This window comes from Argentina silus, assembly GCF_951799395.1.
Source record: "Argentina silus genome assembly, chromosome: 13".
In the NCBI taxonomy this organism is placed as follows: Eukaryota; Metazoa; Chordata; class Actinopteri; order Argentiniformes; family Argentinidae; genus Argentina; species Argentina silus.
Window position 1 is genome coordinate 17589011 of NC_139667.1, and position 19900 is coordinate 17608910.

The 19900-nt window shown below is 39.4% G+C and overlaps 1 protein-coding gene across 1 annotated transcript; it reads left to right on the forward strand.

Annotated features, from left to right (window-relative positions):
* Positions 1 to 6492: 6492 nt before the first annotated feature.
* Positions 6493 to 17936, forward strand: LOC310813825 (b(0,+)-type amino acid transporter 1; the record flags this gene model as incomplete). Its single annotated transcript, XM_083682959.1, has 6 exons — positions 6493 to 7191; positions 10621 to 10754; positions 13953 to 14082; positions 14393 to 14517; positions 16920 to 17007; positions 17706 to 17936. 6 exons carry the CDS (start codon positions 6493 to 6495, stop codon positions 17934 to 17936), a joined length of 1407 nt encoding a protein of 468 aa, XP_083539085.1.
* Positions 17937 to 19900: the final 1964 nt, after the last annotated feature.

Consider the following 19900-nt stretch of genomic DNA (forward strand, 5'->3'; position numbering starts at 1 on the left):
CTGTGGCCTAAACTGGTCCGTGTCTGAAATCTCACTACAGCACCATCTCTCAGGCCATATTTAAGCATCACCGGCCAAAGCACGTGGGAAAAAGTTGTCCAATCCAAAAAGAGATGTGCAGAGAAATTATGATGAGAGCCCAATAGCATATGATCTGAATGAGGAGTGCATTCCTTTCTTTCCTCTCATTGGCTCCTACTTCAACCAAGCCTGTTGGAAACACAAATCATTTTAACCAGGGTTAGGGTTAGGGTTAGAAAACAGATTTAGTTAACTCTTTCCCAAATTACATAGCGCCTCTGTATAACACACGATTGTATTCCACATCAAATGAAAGCGCAAACCCTCGGGTGGAATCCTAACTCGACATCCATGTTCTGTATCAAAATTATAGACTACAGTAGCAATCTATACACAATATAGGTCTGTCAAACTATAACATGTTTTAATCAAGTTAATCGCATGATTTGCAGTGATTAATCACAAAGTAACCCTCTACATTAGGTTGCATATGTCATATAAAGTGGAGAAAACACAAAATAATATGCGTCAGATGTTTTCTTTAGCATCTTCTCAGCCAATAACAATTCTGCCAGGTGTGATAAAAGTCTCTGTAGCTCTTAAATAAATACATTTAAATAAAATAAACCGCGCACAGCTTGCAAAGGTCTGTGACCTTGTCCCTGCGAGACAGCCTCCGCATTTGAGGGTCGGTTTGAGCAAGGCGCTGCTCAGAATCACTAATCTACACATTACCTTCCTCAAGAAATTGTTACGAGAGGTAACAAAGTGATGGCGCTGTTGTCCTATGCATTATGGAATATAAGATTGCGGAAGAAATTCGGATTGCCACCATTTTGGGGATTTTCTTTTTTTAAAGCCTATATATGTGGCAGGCAGCTAGCCACAACAATGAGACGCATTCCACCCTCCCTCCACGCAGGTCAATTTTTTCACAACCCGCACTTGACCCGACCCGCAACAATTCTAACACAAGCAGAACCGCAACCCGCCATCAGGGCACGGTGATGCCAGAACCACGAGAATTTAACGCGAAAATCGACCCCCGATACCTGCCAACAACGAGAAACAAGCAGTCTGTCTCTCAGGCTGCACTCTGGTGGCAGAATCAATAATGAAATGGCAAGGCAACGCAAATAAATGGGAAATAAATCCAGGTTCTCTAAAGGAGATGAGGGAGACCCCTCACTAAGGGAGTTGTGTACATTTCGCTGAAGACCGCTATTTAATCACGCCTGATACAGTTGCAAGTGACAGCCCTGCCTATCATCTGTCCCAATAAAGAGATGCTGCAAGCGCGCCATTTCATCCGGCGAACCGCTTCACAAGCTCATCTCCTTCAGAGAACCTGGGTTACATTTGTAAACTTTAGTTGTCCCCCACCAATGATATACGAAATTACAATGATTGGCCCAATTTTGTATACGTCTTCTTTGATTGTTTAGGAGTTTCGAGGTCCATCATTAAACATGTCATAATAGGGTGCAAAGTGGAGAACTAGAAGTGTAGCGTAATGCAGTAGGCATATAGCCTTACGAATTTGCAAATCATATAAAATAAGCACTACAGGTTCCTGTGACTTTTCAGTCTGGCTACGAATGCAGCTTTAGGAGTGCAGCTTAATTAAGTAGGCCTATAGCCTAACGAATTTGGGAATAATATTTTGTGAGTGAAGTCTGTTTTTAACAGATACGACACTTGGGCCTATATCAATACGAAAACTGAGTTTGTTCCATTTGTAACCAAATAATTTGGCTGTGGAAATATTTTGCCTTAGCCTATTGGTGAAATTTGTGTTTGAAGTAAGGCGTCTTGCAGTGCCCTCCTAAGTATTGCAAAAAGGAAGCATATTATCTTCTTTTAGCACTATACTCCAACAGTTTGTAACTGAAATCAAACAATTACTAATGATTGTGCAGGCATAAGAGAGTCGTCAATGTCTAGTATTGATTCTAGCCTTTACATTTTCCTTTGGAGTCTGCTATTGGTGTCTGTCAACATGAAGACCAAAGAGCTGTCACTTCAAGTCAAGGAAGCCATTATTGGGCTGATAAATCAGAAAGAAATGATCATGAACATATCCAAAATCTTAGGCTTGCCAACAAGAACAGTTAGGGTTAGTGTTAGAAGAAAAACACTGGTGAGCTCAGCAATCTCAAACAGTCTGGTAGGCCAAGGAAGATTTCTACAGTAGATGACCGAAGAATGCTCACCACAATTAAAAAACAAAACAAAATGACTGTGCCACAGATCAGGAACACTCTCCAGGAGGTAGGAGAGTGAATGTGTCAGACACTAACATCTGCAGAAGACTTTACCAGCAGAACTACAGAGGCTACACTGCAAGGTGTAAACCACAAGTTAGCAATAGAAACCGGATGGCCAGATTACAGTTGTCTAAAAAGTACCTAAAAGAGTCCTAGAAAAAGGTCTTGTGGGCAGATGAGACAAAGATTAACATGTACCAGAGTGATGCCAATTGTAATGTGTGGAGAAAAAAAGGAGCTGCCCAAAATCCCTGGCATACCACCTCATCTGTGCAATATGGTGGAGGGGGTGTTATGGTTTGGGCATGTATGGCTGCCACTGGAACTGGCTCACTTGTCTTCATTAATGATGTAACTGCTGATGGCAGCAGCAGAATGAATTCTGAAGTGTACAGATGACGACAAGATGTCTCATTGGACAACGCTTCATCATTGGCCAAGTCAAACTCCAGATTTAAATATAATTGAACATGTAGTAACAACCACATCAGCAGAGAGGGGACAACAAAGGTGAACAAACTAAATGAAACAAGTGTACAGTAAACATGTTGTACCCCACAAATGATGTAGCGCCCCTCTATAAAAAGACAGTAATGGAATGAAGCCTGTGACTGAAGCAAGACGCTTATTCATATACTTTTTACTAAGACACTCTGGTTGTCTCTGTTTTACAGTGCTGTGTCCTCATTGCGCACAGGGAGGGCTTTTCTCTTGGTGCACCTTCTGTGACCAAAGACGAAGAAAATAAATATTTGGGTGCCATTAGGCTACGATCACACTCTATATCAACTTTATTCATATAAGACACCTTTACTTCAAACACAAATTTCACCAATAGGCTAAGACAAAATATATGCACAGACAAATGTTTTGTTTACAAGTGCAACTGGCTATGAACCTAGGTTACACAACTCAACAGACTTCACTCACAAAATATTCTTCCCAAATTTGTTGTAACCTGAAAGTTGCTGGTTTGAATCATGCTGGCTAATTATTGCCAATTTTTGTTGCATATGCTAATATTTGCTAATGCCATCCCCAGACAATTTACCCTAATCTTAACCAGTCGAAGTTAATTCCTAACCTTAACCAGTCGAAGTTAAGAAACTTCCTAATACTAATATAATGCCTAATACTGCCTAACCGCCACGCAAGTCGTAATTTACCAAAATTGTCCAATTTCATTGGTGAAGGACAATAAATGCCCAGAACTGAACTTTATATCACAGGTGAATGTGTGATATTAAAAGGCTACAGTGGATTGCGAGGAATAGTGTTGAGTAGTGTAACGTAGCCTACTGATGCTACAAACTGTGAAAACACAAGAAAGGACCGATCAGTATAAGTACAATATCAAAACAATACAGTCCATGGAGAGTCACTGATGTAATTTGGGACTGTAGGTTTCCTCTATGAATTACTGTATATGTAGGCATTTAGGCACATTTGTATCTTGTGTGAATATGTTACCACCTTGTGGTGGAATTTCTGAAGTACACCTCACATGATTTATGTAGTGATGTAAAAATGGAAGACCACGGGGCTGCTTTGGGCTTTGCTCATTGCACCAAGACGGGACCTGTCTGAACCTGACTGAGGCTCCCGAAGCTTTCCCCTGGCAATGACCGTGATGCCCCCTCCCTCGAACATTTATCACTTGATATGTATTTAAATATGTGCTTATTTATTTAGGTATGGACTGTACACTGCAATTCAGCTCGTAGCTGTCAATGTTATACACCATGACAATAAACCATAATACAATGTTGATAGAGCAACTAGAGCAACTACAGTGTTCTATGTTTGACAACATACAGTCATGAGAAAAAATTAGGACACCCTATGAAAACCTTTGTCTTCTTCAACATATTCAAACATATGGACATTTGATATTCATTTGAACAATATTGAAAAATTGAGGTAATATAACTAAACAAATACAACTGAAACAAATTATTTAAAAAATTATTGGTAAAATGTAATTAATAGAAATGCAATCTTCTTGTGAGGAAAAAGTTAGGACACCCCTACATTTAGTTCCACTTAAAATGCCTAAAATTATAATAAAGAGCACCACATCAGGTGCAAATGATTAGAACATCGTTACAGAGGATTTTGGAGGAGCCTGTCCTATTTAAACCTCAGATATTTAGTTTGGTTTGCTCTTGATTGTTGAAGTGAGTTGCATCACCATGGCGAGATCAAAAGAGCTCTCTGAGGCCTTCAGAAGAAAAATTGTAGATGCATATGAGTCTGGGAAGGGATATAAAAAGATCTCCAAACTATTCGAAATTGGCCATTCCACTGTCCGGAAAATAATTTACAAGTGGAGAACATTTAAAACCACCACCAACATGGCCAGGTCAGGCCGCCCAAGCAAGTTCAGCCTAAGAGCTGACCGAAAGATGCTTAAAGAAGTCTCCAACAATCCCAGAATGTCATCACGAGACCTACAGGTATCTCTTGCCACAATTGATGTCAAAGTACATGCATCCACCATAAGAAAGAGACTGAACAAGTTTGCATTACATGGGAGGTGTGCAAGGAGGAAACCCCTGCTGTCAAAAAAAAACATCAGGGCAAGACTAAAGTTTGCCAGAGAACACCTAGAGAAAGACCAGAACTTCTGGAACAATGTGCTTTGGACAGATGAATCCAAAGTTGAACTATTTGGGCACAGTAAGAGTAGACATGTTTGGCGCAAAACCAAGACAGCATTTGAGAACAAGAACCTCATACCAACTGTGAAGCATGGGGGTGGAAATGTCATGGTTTGGGGCTGCTTTTCTGCAGCAGGGCCTGGTCAGCTCACCATCATAGAATCCACTATGAATTTTGTATTGTATCAGAGGGTGCTTGAGGAAAATGTGAGACCATCTGTTCGAAAGTTGAAGCTGAAGCAGATGTGGACCATGCAACATGACAATGACCCAAAACATTCCAGTAAATCTACCAAGGAATGACTCAAGAAAAATAAATTGAGAGTTCTGGAATGGTCAAGTCAAAGCCCGGATCTTAATCTTATTGAGATGCTGTGGATTGATTTGAAACTGGCTGTGCATGCAAGACACCCCTCGAACATCACACAGCTGAAAGAATTCTGCAAGGAGGAGTGGGAAAAACTTTCTCCCAATTGATGTCAGAGACCTGTAGACAGTTATAAGAAACGTCTAATTGAGGTTATTTCAGCCAAGGGGGGCAATACTAGCTATTAGGGCATAGGGTGTCCTAACTTTTTCCTCAGTAGGAATTGGCATTATTGTTAGTTTTTCGTTAAATAAATGATTACAAAGTTACATTTTCATAGTTTTTTGTTCAATTACATCCCCTTTATCTATAGACATTGTTAGAAAGAAGATAACATATTGATATGTCCATATTTTTAAGAGAATAACTTAATATTTTCGGGGGTGTCCTAACTTTTTCTCATGACTGTATCTGCCGACAAAGTCACCAATCCAATTTGGGTGCACAAACATATTTAGGCGTATTTATTACAATTCATTCACTGCCCTAGCGATTATCCTTTGGAGTTTAGGCTATAATGAGCGTCATGATCAGATGTAATCAAACAACAAACAGAGTTCAACTTTAGAGTTATGTCATGAAGCTATTACATGATATATATTGTGACAAACTCCTATTGTGAAACAAGTCCAAACATAAGTATTATATTGTCATCTGCAGGGGGAGGTGTTCCCTAAAATAATTGAATTTTACTAACATATCTCATAGGTTCCAGGGTCTCTTAAATAATAAATACAGAGCGGAAAGGTAAATCCCTAGTGATGTGCACACCAAGGAACTTGAAAGCAGCCTGACTTCTTAGACTTTGCACAAACTCTGGATTATATTATTATATTCACCGACATTGTGTGACTTCAAAGGCACCTTGCATGATAGTGTGCCTTATTCATAGAAGATGTGTGTGTAATGCTTTCTATACCTAGAATATATTCCCCCCTCCTTTCCCCATCAAAGAAAGAAGGAAGCCCTATCTCCTCTAAAAAGTTTTACTTGAGACTAGCACATGGATGTAGATCAAGAATCTCACTCCCAGTTATGTAATTATTAACTTACTCAATTGCAGCAACAGTGACTTTGGACACAGAAGGATTAGAGCTTTTCTTCAACAGTGTTCTTCTGCTCAGTAAAAACATTAAATAACATGACTGAGGAAGCTGAGGAATGTTTCGCTACAGTTATGGATGGCAAAACACAGAAGCTGAGTCTGAAACGGGAATTGGGGCTCATTGGCGCAGTGTCTCTCATTGCTGGAACCATGATTGGATCTGGAATCTTTATGTCCCCTCAGTTAGTGCTGTTAAACATAGGTAGCCCAGGGGCCAGCCTGGTGGTCTGGGCATGCTGTGGACTGCTGGCTGTGCTTGGATCTCTCTGCTATGCTGAGCTGGGCACAGTAATCAGAGAATCAGGGGGAGAGTACATCTATATCCTTCGAAACACAGGCCCAGCAGTCGCATTCCTGTTAATTTTCAGCTCTGTCACATTTGTGAGACCTGCTGGTGTCGCAGGGATAGCACTCAGCTTTGCTGAATATGCTGTGGCACCTTTTTATGAGGACTGCTCCCCACCACAGTTGGTGGTTAAGTGTATGGCTGCATCTGGGATTGTTGTACTAGCCACTGTTAACTGCCTGAATGTACGGATCTCCATGCAAATTCAAGTGTTCTTCATGGTAACTAAGGTGCTGGCTCTGACAGTGATCGTGATTGGAGGTGTGATACTACTCATCAGAGGGCAAACCGGGAGCTTTGAAAATTCCTTTGAAAACACAAACTTGGGCATCAATCCTATAGGTATTGCTTTCTACCAGGGTCTGTGGTCCTATGATGGCTGGAACAATTTGAATTATGTGACAGAAGAGCTGAAACGTCCTGAGGTAAAAAATAAACATGTTACTCCCTTACAAAATGCATATTCACCTTTTTGAATAGACTAAAAAATTTCAGTTTTTCCAAAATCTGAACCATTACAGTGTTTATACACCAAAAATCTATATTGTAATTAATGTCATTCCAGAAGTATTGCACTTAATATTTTATTATGACATTTTATAGGACCCAGTTCTCAAAATATAAAAGGCAACTCAGGTTCTTGCTTGGGGGGAGGGGAGAGCAGTGTCTCAAATACCCAGGAGGAGGCAGAGACCGGAGTAGAGTTTACAGGTACAATATTTATTAATATGAAAGTTCTCAAAAAGATAGTCCTTAAAAAATAGAATGTTTCAGAGTCACTTGAAAGAAATCTGAGGAGTAGTGTCCTTGTTAAAATAACCTGATATTTAAACCATTTCCACTCTTTATCTCTATAATTAATCAGCTGCTATAATAAACTTGATTTTGCCAATCTATCTGATAAGGCAAGCTGATAAGGCAAACCATTCTCTTTTCAAACATCCACAGCTCTTGTCACCACTGCTTTCGGCAATACTTTACACAACTTCACAACTCGTGTCTGTCACAGCAGCGGCACCATTGTGACGGCAGTATGAACCTTTTAAACACTGGCCTACTGTACACATCTTGTTTTACAACTCTGAAGTACAATATTACATTACAAGTTTTGTCAGTCTCATCTCACCATTAAAAAAAACTTGAACGTAATGGCCAGTAGAGAGGGTTAGGGAAGTCCCCATTCTCTTTGCTGAAAGGAATCACATAATTTGTTGGGATGGAACTTTCACTATACTGTAGGTCTACTGCGTGCAGGACAAGTCAGTAATGGCAACTGCTAGTCTTGTCTTGTAGGCTATAACTCTTGTAGGCTCAAACTTATTATTATGAGAATTTGCTATTGGGTAAAAAATCCCGCCTGAGGATAAACACTGACCATGTAAATCCCTAGTGATGTGCACACCAAGGAACTTGAAGCTATTAACTCTCTCCACATGGGGCTGAGGGATCATAGACATGATCCCAACAGCGCTGCTAACTGTTAGCTTGTGCTGCGGTAGCAAAGTAGAAAACAGAGAACAGGAGAAGCTTTCACTACTGGCCTATGAGGACAATTAGGAGTAAGATGAGATTTCATCTAAACATAAAAATGGCTGAACCATCCCTTTTAATATGCTTGTTTGCAAATACATCTGCAAACCTTTTGAAAGTTGCCTTGATAGGTGTTAGAGGTACCAGGGAGCTGAATGAACCTTTGAATTATTGACAGGCATGTTGTGGGTGTAAAGTGACTCTGGAGGGAAAAAAATAAACCTTACGATGGATTTCACCTGTTGTAGGAGTGGTCTGAGGCGTTTGCTAACTTCTGAGCATTTTCAATCATCTCCAAATGGGTGCTATGTCAGACTTTTTCAAATGCAACAGAGGTAGGAATTATCTTTGTGAGAATCTTTATTCAACCATAAACAGAAACAGAGAAGTTAATATTAACTTAGCACTTTGCACCTAGCATAAAATATTTCTTCACCTCTTTTGTCTATTTAAGAAAGGGTGTCTCTCATAACTCTGTGTCTGAATAAGAAAGCGACATGGCAATAACAAAAAATAAATCGGAAGGGATAAGATTGAAGCGTGAAGTGGGTTTAGTCAGTGCTGTGTCAATGGTTGCAGGAACTATGATAGGATCTGGTATATTCATGTCTCCTCAGTTTGTGCTGTCCAACATAGGAAGTCCAGGGGCAAGCCTGGTAATCTGGGCCCTGTCTGGCCTAGTGGCCATGCTAGGGGCTCTCTCTTATGCTGAGCTAGGAACTATCATTAAAGAATCAGGTGGGGACTTTATCTACATCCTTCGAATCTACGGACAATGTCCAGCATTCTTCGTAGCCTTCACCTTCATACTTGTGGTGAGGCCAGCAAGCATTGCAGCAATATCTCTCAGCTTTGCAGAGTACGCAGTGGCACCCTTCTACCTGGACTGTCCTCCTCCCCAGATAATGGTGAAGTGTGCTGCTGTTGTGAGCATCATGGTAGTAGCTATGGTCAACATCTTGAATGTGCGCTTCGCCATTACAGTTCAAGTGGTTTTCTTGGTGGCCAAGCTGTTGGCGCTCATAGTTATTGTTATTGGAGGAATAGTGAAGCTTGCTCAGATTAATGTTGGAATTGCAGATCATTTTGCATTTGAAGACACACACTTGAGTTTGAGCTCAGTAGGGATGGCTTTTTACCAAGGCCTCTGGTCCTATGCTGGCTGGTACAACTTGAACTATGTGACTGAGGAGTTGAAGAGACCTGAGGTGAGAACGCACTGTTATTCTTCATATCTGACATGACAGGCTCCCAGGAAGGAAGACAGATACGTTGTAAAAAATGTAAAATATAAGAGGATAAGAGGACAATTCAAATGATATATCACTTGTTATAATCATATATAATTTAACAGAGCTATGAATCTATGAAAATAAAGAAACAGGAACCAGAGGAAGATACTTAAAAATGTAGGGAGGCTGTTAGACTGCACATAACCTACCCATACTATAATTTATTGATTTTATATCAACAGGTTTCATATACACATACAACTTTTAACACAATTTTCCGTCCACCAATATACCTGAGTAATTCCGTTCCTGTTAATATTGACTGCAGTATTTTTGGTTCTTCTTAGTACATACAATTTGACATTCAATCACAACTGGTTCAATTCAAACTACTCATTCGCTCATTAAAGCCATCATTCGCTTCTGTGATTAGTGAGTTTAACTTCTGATTTGTTAATGGTGTGAGCAGTGATTACTTTGTCTTATGATGACTGTTGGATAGATGATTCACTTACTTAAACAAATGTATTTGTTGTAAGTCGCTTTGGATAAAGGCGTCTGCTAAATGCCATTAATGTAAAATGTTAATGATTGGTATCACCAGTGGATAGTATTGGAAATTATTATTATTATTATTTTTATTTTTTTTCTCTATAACATAAATGTGTGGCTCCATAAAAACGGGTCTGTGCGAAGTGAACACCGTTTTCGCACGGATGAGTGGAGTTTCAAACCGAGGGGATGGAGTTTGCATTCGATTTGAGCCCCACGGCATAACTCAATCAGAATTTAACGGCGAGCCAGGCTGTGAGGGAGGAGTCAGAATCTGTCTCTAAACATGTTGTATGTTTTATACCCTGACTTTATACCACAGTATTTCAATTAAGAGCTTTTGCAAGGGAACCAATCAGACCTCCGTCCTAGTCATATGACACCTCAGCTTCAACACATTGTCACAGAGATCAAAGTGATTTGGCCCATTGAGGGAAGGGATCTTAAGGAAGGGTGGCAGAATTGATGTTTCTCCCTTCAGAAGTGATGATTGGACATTCCCAGAATATTGTATTTTAATCTTTGCCTATGTTTTCTCAGGTTAATCTACCCAGGGCAGTTATGATTGCCATCCCAATGGTAACCATTCTTTATCTACTGGTCAATGTGAGCTACCTAGCTGCCATGACGCCCAGAGAACTGATGTCCTCCAATGCAGTGGCTGTCACCTGGGGGTGAGAAAGAGTTTGACCATAATCCCCTCTCATTTCTTTCATTGTGTTTGCAACATACAGTCATGAGAAAAAGTTAGGACACCCCCCAAAATATTAAGTTATTCTCTTAAAAATATGGACATATCAATATGTTATCTTCTTTCTAACAATGTCTATAGATAAAGGGGATGTAATTGAACAAAAAACTATGAAAATGTAACTTTGTAATCATTTATTTAACGAAAAATTAACAATAATGCCAATTCCTACTGAGGAAAAAGTTAGGACACCCTATGCCCTAATAGCTAGTATTGCCCCCCTTGGCTGAAATAACCTCAATTAGACGTTTCTTATAACTGTCTACAGGTCTCTGACATCAATTGGGAGAAAGTTTTTCCCACTCCTCCTTGCAGAATTCTTTCAGCTGTGTGATGTTCGAGGGGTGTCTTGCATGCACAGCCAGTTTCAAATCAATCCACAGCATCTCAATAAGATTAAGATCCGGGCTTTGACTTGACCATTCCAGAACTCTCAATTTATTTTTCTTGAGCCATTCCTTGGTAGATTTACTGGAATGTTTTGGGTCATTGTCATGTTGCATGGTCCACATCTGCTTCAGCTTCAACTTTCGAACAGATGGTCTCACATTTTCCTCAAGCACCCTCTGATACAATACAAAATTCATAGTGGATTCTATGATGGTGAGCTGACCAGGCCCTGCTGCAGAAAAGCAGCCCCAAACCATGACATTTCCACCCCCATGCTTCACAGTTGGTATGAGGTTCTTGTTCTCAAATGCTGTCTTGGTTTTGCGCCAAACATGTCTACTCTTACTGTGCCCAAATAGTTCAACTTTGGATTCATCTGTCCAAAGCACATTGTTCCAGAAGTTCTGGTCTTTCTCTAGGTGTTCTCTGGCAAACTTTAGTCTTGCCCTGATGTTTTTTTTTGACAGCAGGGGTTTCCTCCTTGCACACCTCCCATGTAATGCAAACTTGTTCAGTCTCTTTCTTATGGTGGATGCATGTACTTTGACATCAATTGTGGCAAGAGATACCTGTAGGTCTCGTGATGACATTCTGGGATTGTTGGAGACTTCTTTAAGCATCTTTCGGTCAGCTCTTAGGCTGAACTTGCTTGGGCGGCCTGACCTGGCCATGTTGGTGGTGGTTTTAAATGTTCTCCACTTGTAAATTATTTTCCGGACAGTGGAATGGCTAATTTCGAATTGTTTGGAGATCTTTTTATATCCCTTCCCAGACTCATATGCATCTACAATTTTTCTTCTGAAGGCCTCAGAGAGCTCTTTTGATCTCGCCATGATGATGCAACTCACTTCAACAATCAAGAGCAAACCAAACTAAATGTCTGAGGTTTAAATAGGACAGGCTCCTCCAATATCCTCTGTAACGATGTTCTATTCATTTGCACCTGATGTGGTGCTCTTGATTATAATTTTAGGCATTTTAAGTGGAACTAAATGTGGGGGTGTCCTAACTTTTTCCTCACAAGAAGATTGCATTTCTATTAATTACATTTTACCAATCATTTTTTAAATAATTTGTTTCAGTTGTATTTGTTTAGTTATATTACCTCAATTTTTCAATATTGTTCAAATGAATATCAAATGTCCATATGTTTGAATATGTTGAAGAAGACAAAGGTTTTCATAGGGTGTCCTAATTTTTTCTCATGACTGTATGTAGAACTGGTAATGACAGAGCGCTGTGCTGCTACAGACTGTCTATGAATGTAGGCCAAATGTTAAAGTAAAGCAAGGTTGATACTAAATTAAACAGGCTATGCGCTACCACAATTTGAGCTACCAATATAGTAGGCCTAACCTGCCTCGCACAAACTGTGCTCTCATTATGACTCCCATCACACCCAAATCTGTAGGCTGATTTCAAATAATGCTATTAAATAAAGCAAGGTTAATTCACTACATCCACACAAATTAAATAATTAATCATGTAAATCATCAAAGCTTTATAGTGGGCGTAATGTGGGTTAATTGAGTCAGGAAAGGCGCCAGACCCTGCGGGATGGAGAGGTTTACAAAAATAAACATTGATTGATGCTTGGGATCGACTGTTCTTTCATGCAGGATGAGATTTTCATCTTTTGTAAAGTGTTACCCATTGATCAATACTAGCTGTGCTATCTCATCCAATTTTTAAAATGTATTTTATTTGATGGCTAGTTTTCCATTATCAGACAATATTCATAGGACACGTTGTGGAACTCAGAACAACACCGCTACCATACCTGTGGGTTGGGTCTACGTGCCTTTGTGCCCCTAAAGGGCATGACGCCTCTGCCCTCCAGACATTTGTGGTCGTGTGCATTTGTATTGCCATACCAGGCAGAGATAGATTCAATTTATATGCTTTTTATACCGCCACATTTATGGGTAAACATCTGAGGGATGGGGCTGGAGAAATGTAACCTCTCTCAAATTTATAGACGGAACTATGGATGCAAGGACTGACCATAAATTATAGTTTTAACCATGTTTTGAAGCTATACAGTATTTGTTTACAATGATGTAAAACAAGCATATATTTGGGTTCTGATGATGGTCAACTTTAAAGGGCCTTTTATTAACATTAGCTAACAAAATTTAGATCAATTGTAGGAGTTGGTCAAATGCCCCTTTAAGTTGATTCCAAGCTCTGGGGCAACGTGAACATTTTGAAAGGGGGTCTATACTTTTTTTTTCGGCACAGTAAATTATCATAAGTGATTTCAGAATTGTACTTGTCCTGTGTAGCACAGTTTGTAAAGCATGGTGCTAGGCACGCTAGGTTGTAGGTTCAATCGCAGCTGGGACCACATATACACAATATGTATACACCTACTGTACTGTAAGTCACTTTGGATAAAATTGTCTACTAAGTGTATATATTTATATGATTATATATTTCTATTTAAAGCATATATTATATTACAGTCTTTCTGCTGAAAAAGTTCATCTCATCTAAAGGGATGGTTTCAGCCTATTTTCACGTTAGGTGAAATAGTAGCAAAGTAGAGAACAGAGAACAGGAGAAGCTTTTACTACTGGCCTATGAGGACTCAGGGTAAGATGATATTTCACCTAAACATGAAAATAGGCTGAACCATCCCTTTAAGTTGCTCGGTAACCCCATCACTGTGATCATGTCCATGTTTTTGTATGTGTGGTGAACTGATTTTTGTTGTTGTTGTTTACAACAGAAATAAGGTGCTAGGGAGCTGGGGCTGGGTGATGTCTGTGGGGGCAGCATTGTCTGCCTTTGGCTCCCTGAATGGAACATTCTTTAGTGGTGGCCGTGTGTGCTATGTGGCTGCAAGGGAAGGACACATGGTGAGAACCACATCGACACATACAGATACAAATGTATTTCTAGACAATATTTCAATTGCATCTCAATTGCACTTTTTTTAAATTAAACGTAACTGTATGATTTAGTTGCATAATCATGTACCTCGATTAGAAAAATAACTGATTTCAACCAACATTGTGGAAATCTTTTATCAGGCATATAGTGCCCTCCAATAAGTATTGGAAAGAGGAAGCATTTTGTCTTCTTTTAGCTCTATACTCCAACAGGGATTTGAAACCAAATAATTACTGAGGTTAAAGTAGAGATTCTTGTTTGACGTATTTTCTACAGCCGGATATTCTGGCCATGGCACATGTACATCGATTAACACCCTCTCCAGCCCTGATCTTCACTACAGCTGTTTCTCTCATAGTGCTGATCCCTGGGGACTTCCAGAGCATTGTCAACTTCTTCAGGTATGGAATAGTTTACACTAGGGATGTTAGGAATTGAGCTAGCTGGCTGCTGGACCTAGCTAAATAAAGATAAGTACCTAAAACCATCTGGATCAATCAACAACATGGGAGATAAATCTAAAAACAAATGTGTCAAAATAGTTAATCCTCCCTTTATTTTGGATAATAATGACCTATTGGAATGTATAAGTTGTTATCATTAAAAACATAATCATTTGAACGTTAACATTACTGTATGAAATATAAGGTAGTCTGACAACAGTGTAAGATAGAATGCACCTTGAAATCCAACAAACGTCCGATTGGCCTGCTCTCAATTGTCCCATTAATCCCAAACTAACCCTTAAATACTTGGAATGCTTTCAAATAATACTATCAAATAACAACGTTTTAAAAGAATGAAAGGCGATACTGTAAAATATGCACTACTATTTTTGCACTGCTAACCGTGACAATGGCCACAATGACAGGGTCAGTTCAATGTATTTCTCTTAGCGACAAGAATGAAATAACACCAACAAAAAATGCTTCACCGTATTGAGTAACAATAGATTCCTTTTTAAGTAACGTATCCATACATACATGTGGAGTTTTCTGCCAGGATAGCCTATAGTTCATTTTGTTTGTACTACAGCCCACAGGCGGTAATGTTTGTAAACACTGAAAGAACATTGTAAGCATTGTCTATTAGAATTGCTCAACGATGCCCCTGGTTATTGTTTTGCTGAGGTGAAATACCTAAAATAAAACATATGAATGCCATGGCGGTGCAGCCGCACTACTGTTGCTCAAACATGAACCTGTTGAACTCTGACCTACTTAATCTACCCAGGAACTTACTTTCAATTTAGGGTTCAAGACGAAAATTCCCATTAATTTTTCATTTAAGTGTGCAACATGTAGGCCTGAAGTACTTGTATGTTTTCTGGTCCGAAACTAGTGGCATCCAGATTATTATAGAAACCTAGTTCAGGTTACAAATCACAACATTTTGAATTTTTGAGACATTTTGCTGTTTTTAGTGGTCATTACATTCAACTACATTTTACAGGCCTTTTTTACACCGAGAAAAGACTGGGAAAATATCTATTTCTGTAGAAACTTCAATAAATCTATACATAAATCTATGTTTCTATACTTAGCGGTTTTGACATCTGCAGGTTTGCTAGACATATTCTACCTTCTCACATGAACTAGGGTGGCGAGAGAAACAGTGTGTAAAACCAGAGTTAAGCTTTTCTGACTTATCAAGGTGACACACGTCTGTTTTTGTGCAACTCCACCCCAATCGCGCATCTGCCCGATCATGAATTAAGCTATCTAACATTTGGATCTGCTTGGAGAGAGAAGTGCACAAATCATGAGATAAATCAGAGTTAAGTGTGTGCAACATGACTTAGGATTCCCTCCTTATTGTTTATAAATAGTCAGCGGTCAGCTTTCCAGGAAAGTGTGCATGGATTCAATGGCTAAACCCAACTTTTAATAAAACATTTCGTTAGCTAAATGAAATTGGCCACAATGTCGCTGTAAAGCATGTCTATAAATAATGATTAAAATTGCCATGATGAGGAGCATGCCCTTTTTCTAGTTGAATGTACACTCACCAAACACATTATTAGGAACACCTGTACACCTTCTCATGGTGGAGGTGGTGTAATCATCACTTGAATGCCACAGCCTATTTGAGTATTGTTGCTGACCATGTGCATCCCTTCATGGCCACAATTTACCCATCTTCTAATGTGTACTTCCAGCATGATAATGCACCATATCACAAAGCAAAAGTCGTCTCAAACTGGTTTCATAAACATGACAATGAGTTCAGTGTTCTTCAGTGGGCTTCCCAGTCACCGGATCAGAATCCAATAAAACACCTTTGGGATGTGATAGAACGGGAGATTCACAGTTTGAAAGTGCACCTGAAAAATCTGCAGGAATTGCGTGATGTAACCATGTCATGGACCAGAATCTCAAAGGAATGTTTCCAACATCTTGTGGAATTAATGCCATGAAGAATTGAGGCTGTTTTGAGAGCAAAGGGAGGCCCTACCCAGTATTAGTAGTGTTCCTAATAAACTGTTCAGTGAGTGTATGTGTACAGAGTGTGCTTTGGCTGATGCCACTATTGTCGATCAAAATGTGAGTATGTGGGAAAACTGTTCTGACTGCCACAAAACATCCATACCATTTTCAGTTGGTTTCTATCAGCTGGAGGGCAGCTTTCCCCTCAGCTGACAAATCAAACATTTGCACAGCCTATTGTAACACTTAATGATAACCTATTGACAAACATTAAGTCCATAAAAGGTCAACCAAATAAGCTTTCCTGATAGAGCTGATAGTGTCCTCAAATTGTATGTGAGTGTGTCTGACCTGTTATCTTATCCATATATTGTCAGTTTTACTGCCTGGTTCTTCTATGGAATTACTCTGTCTGGGCTCATCTACCTCAAGATCAAGAAACCTGAACTTCCCAGGCCATATAAGGTGAGTCTCATAGGCTGAAATTCTAACTTGCCCCTGCTTAAGTCAAGCTCACTACCCACTATGCAACCGCTTATCTCAGTATATGGGAGGTACCAGCAAAATATGCATTTCTTTTCATGTGGTTTGAGAGGCGAACAAAAAAGTTGTCGAGCACATTTTCAAGTCAAAAAAGTCAACGTCACCTTTAACGCACATGCACCTTTAATTCAACATATTCTGCACAATTTATGTTGATAATCATCTGCAGAGAAATTCAGCAAAGCTGAAATCCAATAACGTGAGTAATAATTGTCTAGCCCAGTTAGGATTGGCGGCTGCTCTTAGTCCACAACAGTTTCATTAATCTTTGATTGCTAAAGGTCCAGGAACATTTTTGTTCACCTTCAGCATTGACAATTCAGTGAAAGTGAAGAAGATGTGTGAGAATTAAAGCAAGAGTGCTTATATCCTGTTTTTTCTCAAAATAGTAGGAAAATGGTTTTGAGAGGATATGTGTTGATAATTATATCTATGAGTGTAGCTAATGTGTTGATAGTGATTGGATGCCACAGTTATGTATGTACGCCTGCCGAAAGCCAGTTGCATTTTCCAACATACCTGTAATGCTCCTAAAATACAATACATATGTAATGCATGTCTTATCTCTTCTTGTGACACTTTTATTTCCTTGACCCACGTCTTGTTCTTTGTTTACTCAGGTTCCCATTCTTATCCCAATCTTGGTCGTTATCATAGCGATTTGCCTAGTGCTGGCACCCATCATAGATGACCCCCAGATAGAATACCTCTATGTCACCTTATTCATCTTCAGTGGTGCTTTGGTCTATGTTCCCCTTATTCACTTCAAACTCTGCCCTGGATTGTTGGAGAAAGCCACTGTGTTCCTGCAGCTTCTCCTAGAGGTGGCCCCAACGGACAAAAACCTGTGATTACAGTATGGCAGACATGGCATCTGAGGATGAAGTGGAAGTTTCATCTGGACAAAAATAAATTAATCATTGATTGGCACCACCATAACCTGATAATGACTTTAAAATATGTCTGTAATAGGACAAGCCTATCATATAGAATTTGGAAGTGACTTTTAACCTAGAAATGTTTAGTTATCCAATGACGTAACATGCTAGAGCGTATTATTGCATTAAAAAACAATCCAAATAGTTTTGTTGCAAAAAAATAAATAAAGTGTGCTGTTGTTCTTGATAACGCTCCTCCAATTTCCTTCCACTAAGCGGTGCCCTGTGCACCATTAAGTTTAGCTGTTTTGGACTCCTCATTGGTCATTTCGTTCAGCAAAGTTTCAGTTGCAGAGGCGGAGGCCAAGTGTCCAGCAATGAGTGGATGGGGATAATTGAGGATTAAGGATCTCACTGTGATTGGAATAATATTGGAATATATAATTACACTGTACACTGTAAATATGTCTGCCCTTGCACTAGAATCTCTAGGCAGATACTGTGGAGAGGGTGTAAGTCTAGTGTAAGTCTAGTGTAAGTCTCAATGTTGTTGCACTTCTTGAGGAACCTCTTATCCACAATGGACTCCAGATTGTCTAAGTGGGTGCCTATGCCAATGGTATCACCCTTAGTGATTTTATTCAGCCCGTTGGCATCATCCCTAAAAGTGTTACAGGCTCTTGACTGTCTAGTTCAGAGAGTACTACTAGTTTCGATTCTTCGGCTATTGCCAAGCCAGCCTTGTTGGTGTCCAGGCCAGACAAGATACTGATAAGATATTGTCAAGCTGAGAGAGAGAGCATAGGCCACACACTGGAGATATATTTGAAACCAACTGAGAAGGATATCACTGGTGCCAGGAATGCCATTGCTAGTGAATATTTTACAATCATTGATTAATGGAATACATGGCTTAAAACATGTGCAAATGCTGAGTTCAGGACTTATATAAGTCACATTTGAAAACTGATAGACTTTATTCAGTTTTTTTTACCATGTATTTATGGACACATTCAGTAACATCAATTTCATTGCATTTGATCCAGTTACATTTTGATCAAGTTGACCAAACAATCAGACTATTTATAGCAAATTTCGTAGACAAAAGGCAACACAAATAAAATGATCGGATAAAAGCAAGGGCTCGATTGCAACCAAAATTAATAATAGGATGAACATATGCTTGTCTATTGTTAAATCAGATGAAGGTGTGGAAGAGATGATCCCGATTGCGTCAAGTATCCCCCTGCGACCGCTGGGCAATTAATGGACAATAAAAGTTGTATTGTAGCCTATTTGATCAACACCCTGAGGTTGACCAATGATGGGTTATTCATTTATTCATCTTATTTTGTCCTTGTTAATTATTTAATAAGTGACAAACAATTACAATGTGGATTATTTTATTATCAGAGAAGTTAACGTTCATGAACTGGGCGGGGGGTAGAGAACCTCAGACATGACGTTTACCGCCGTCTGCTATCAAAGCAAATTTGCAGGCGATTCTCTTGATACCAACTGGTTTGTAGCAAAATTTAGGCTGCTTTTCGGTTGCAATCAAGATTAAATTTCGCACACAGGTAATGATTATCACCTGTTGTTCTCCCCGCAATCTCCTGCCTCCCTAGATTAAGTAGTAGTATTGTAATTGTAATTTTTTTTATGCTGATGATTGATGCTTCACATTTCTTGTGTTATTTCATACTTTCAATGCTACACAGTAATTCATTGTTTTTGATGTTGTGGAGAGTGAAGATACATCATAATAAACACTCTGGTTTACAAATGAAGAGATGAAAAGCTCTTCCCTAAAACAGTTTCAATATGCATTGGGCATAATAAATATAAACCCACAAGGCACCAGTTTAACCATTTCAGCATCTATTTTCAGGGTTAGGGTTCCATGTCATCGTCGGTCTTTGCTATAAGGTGAAATG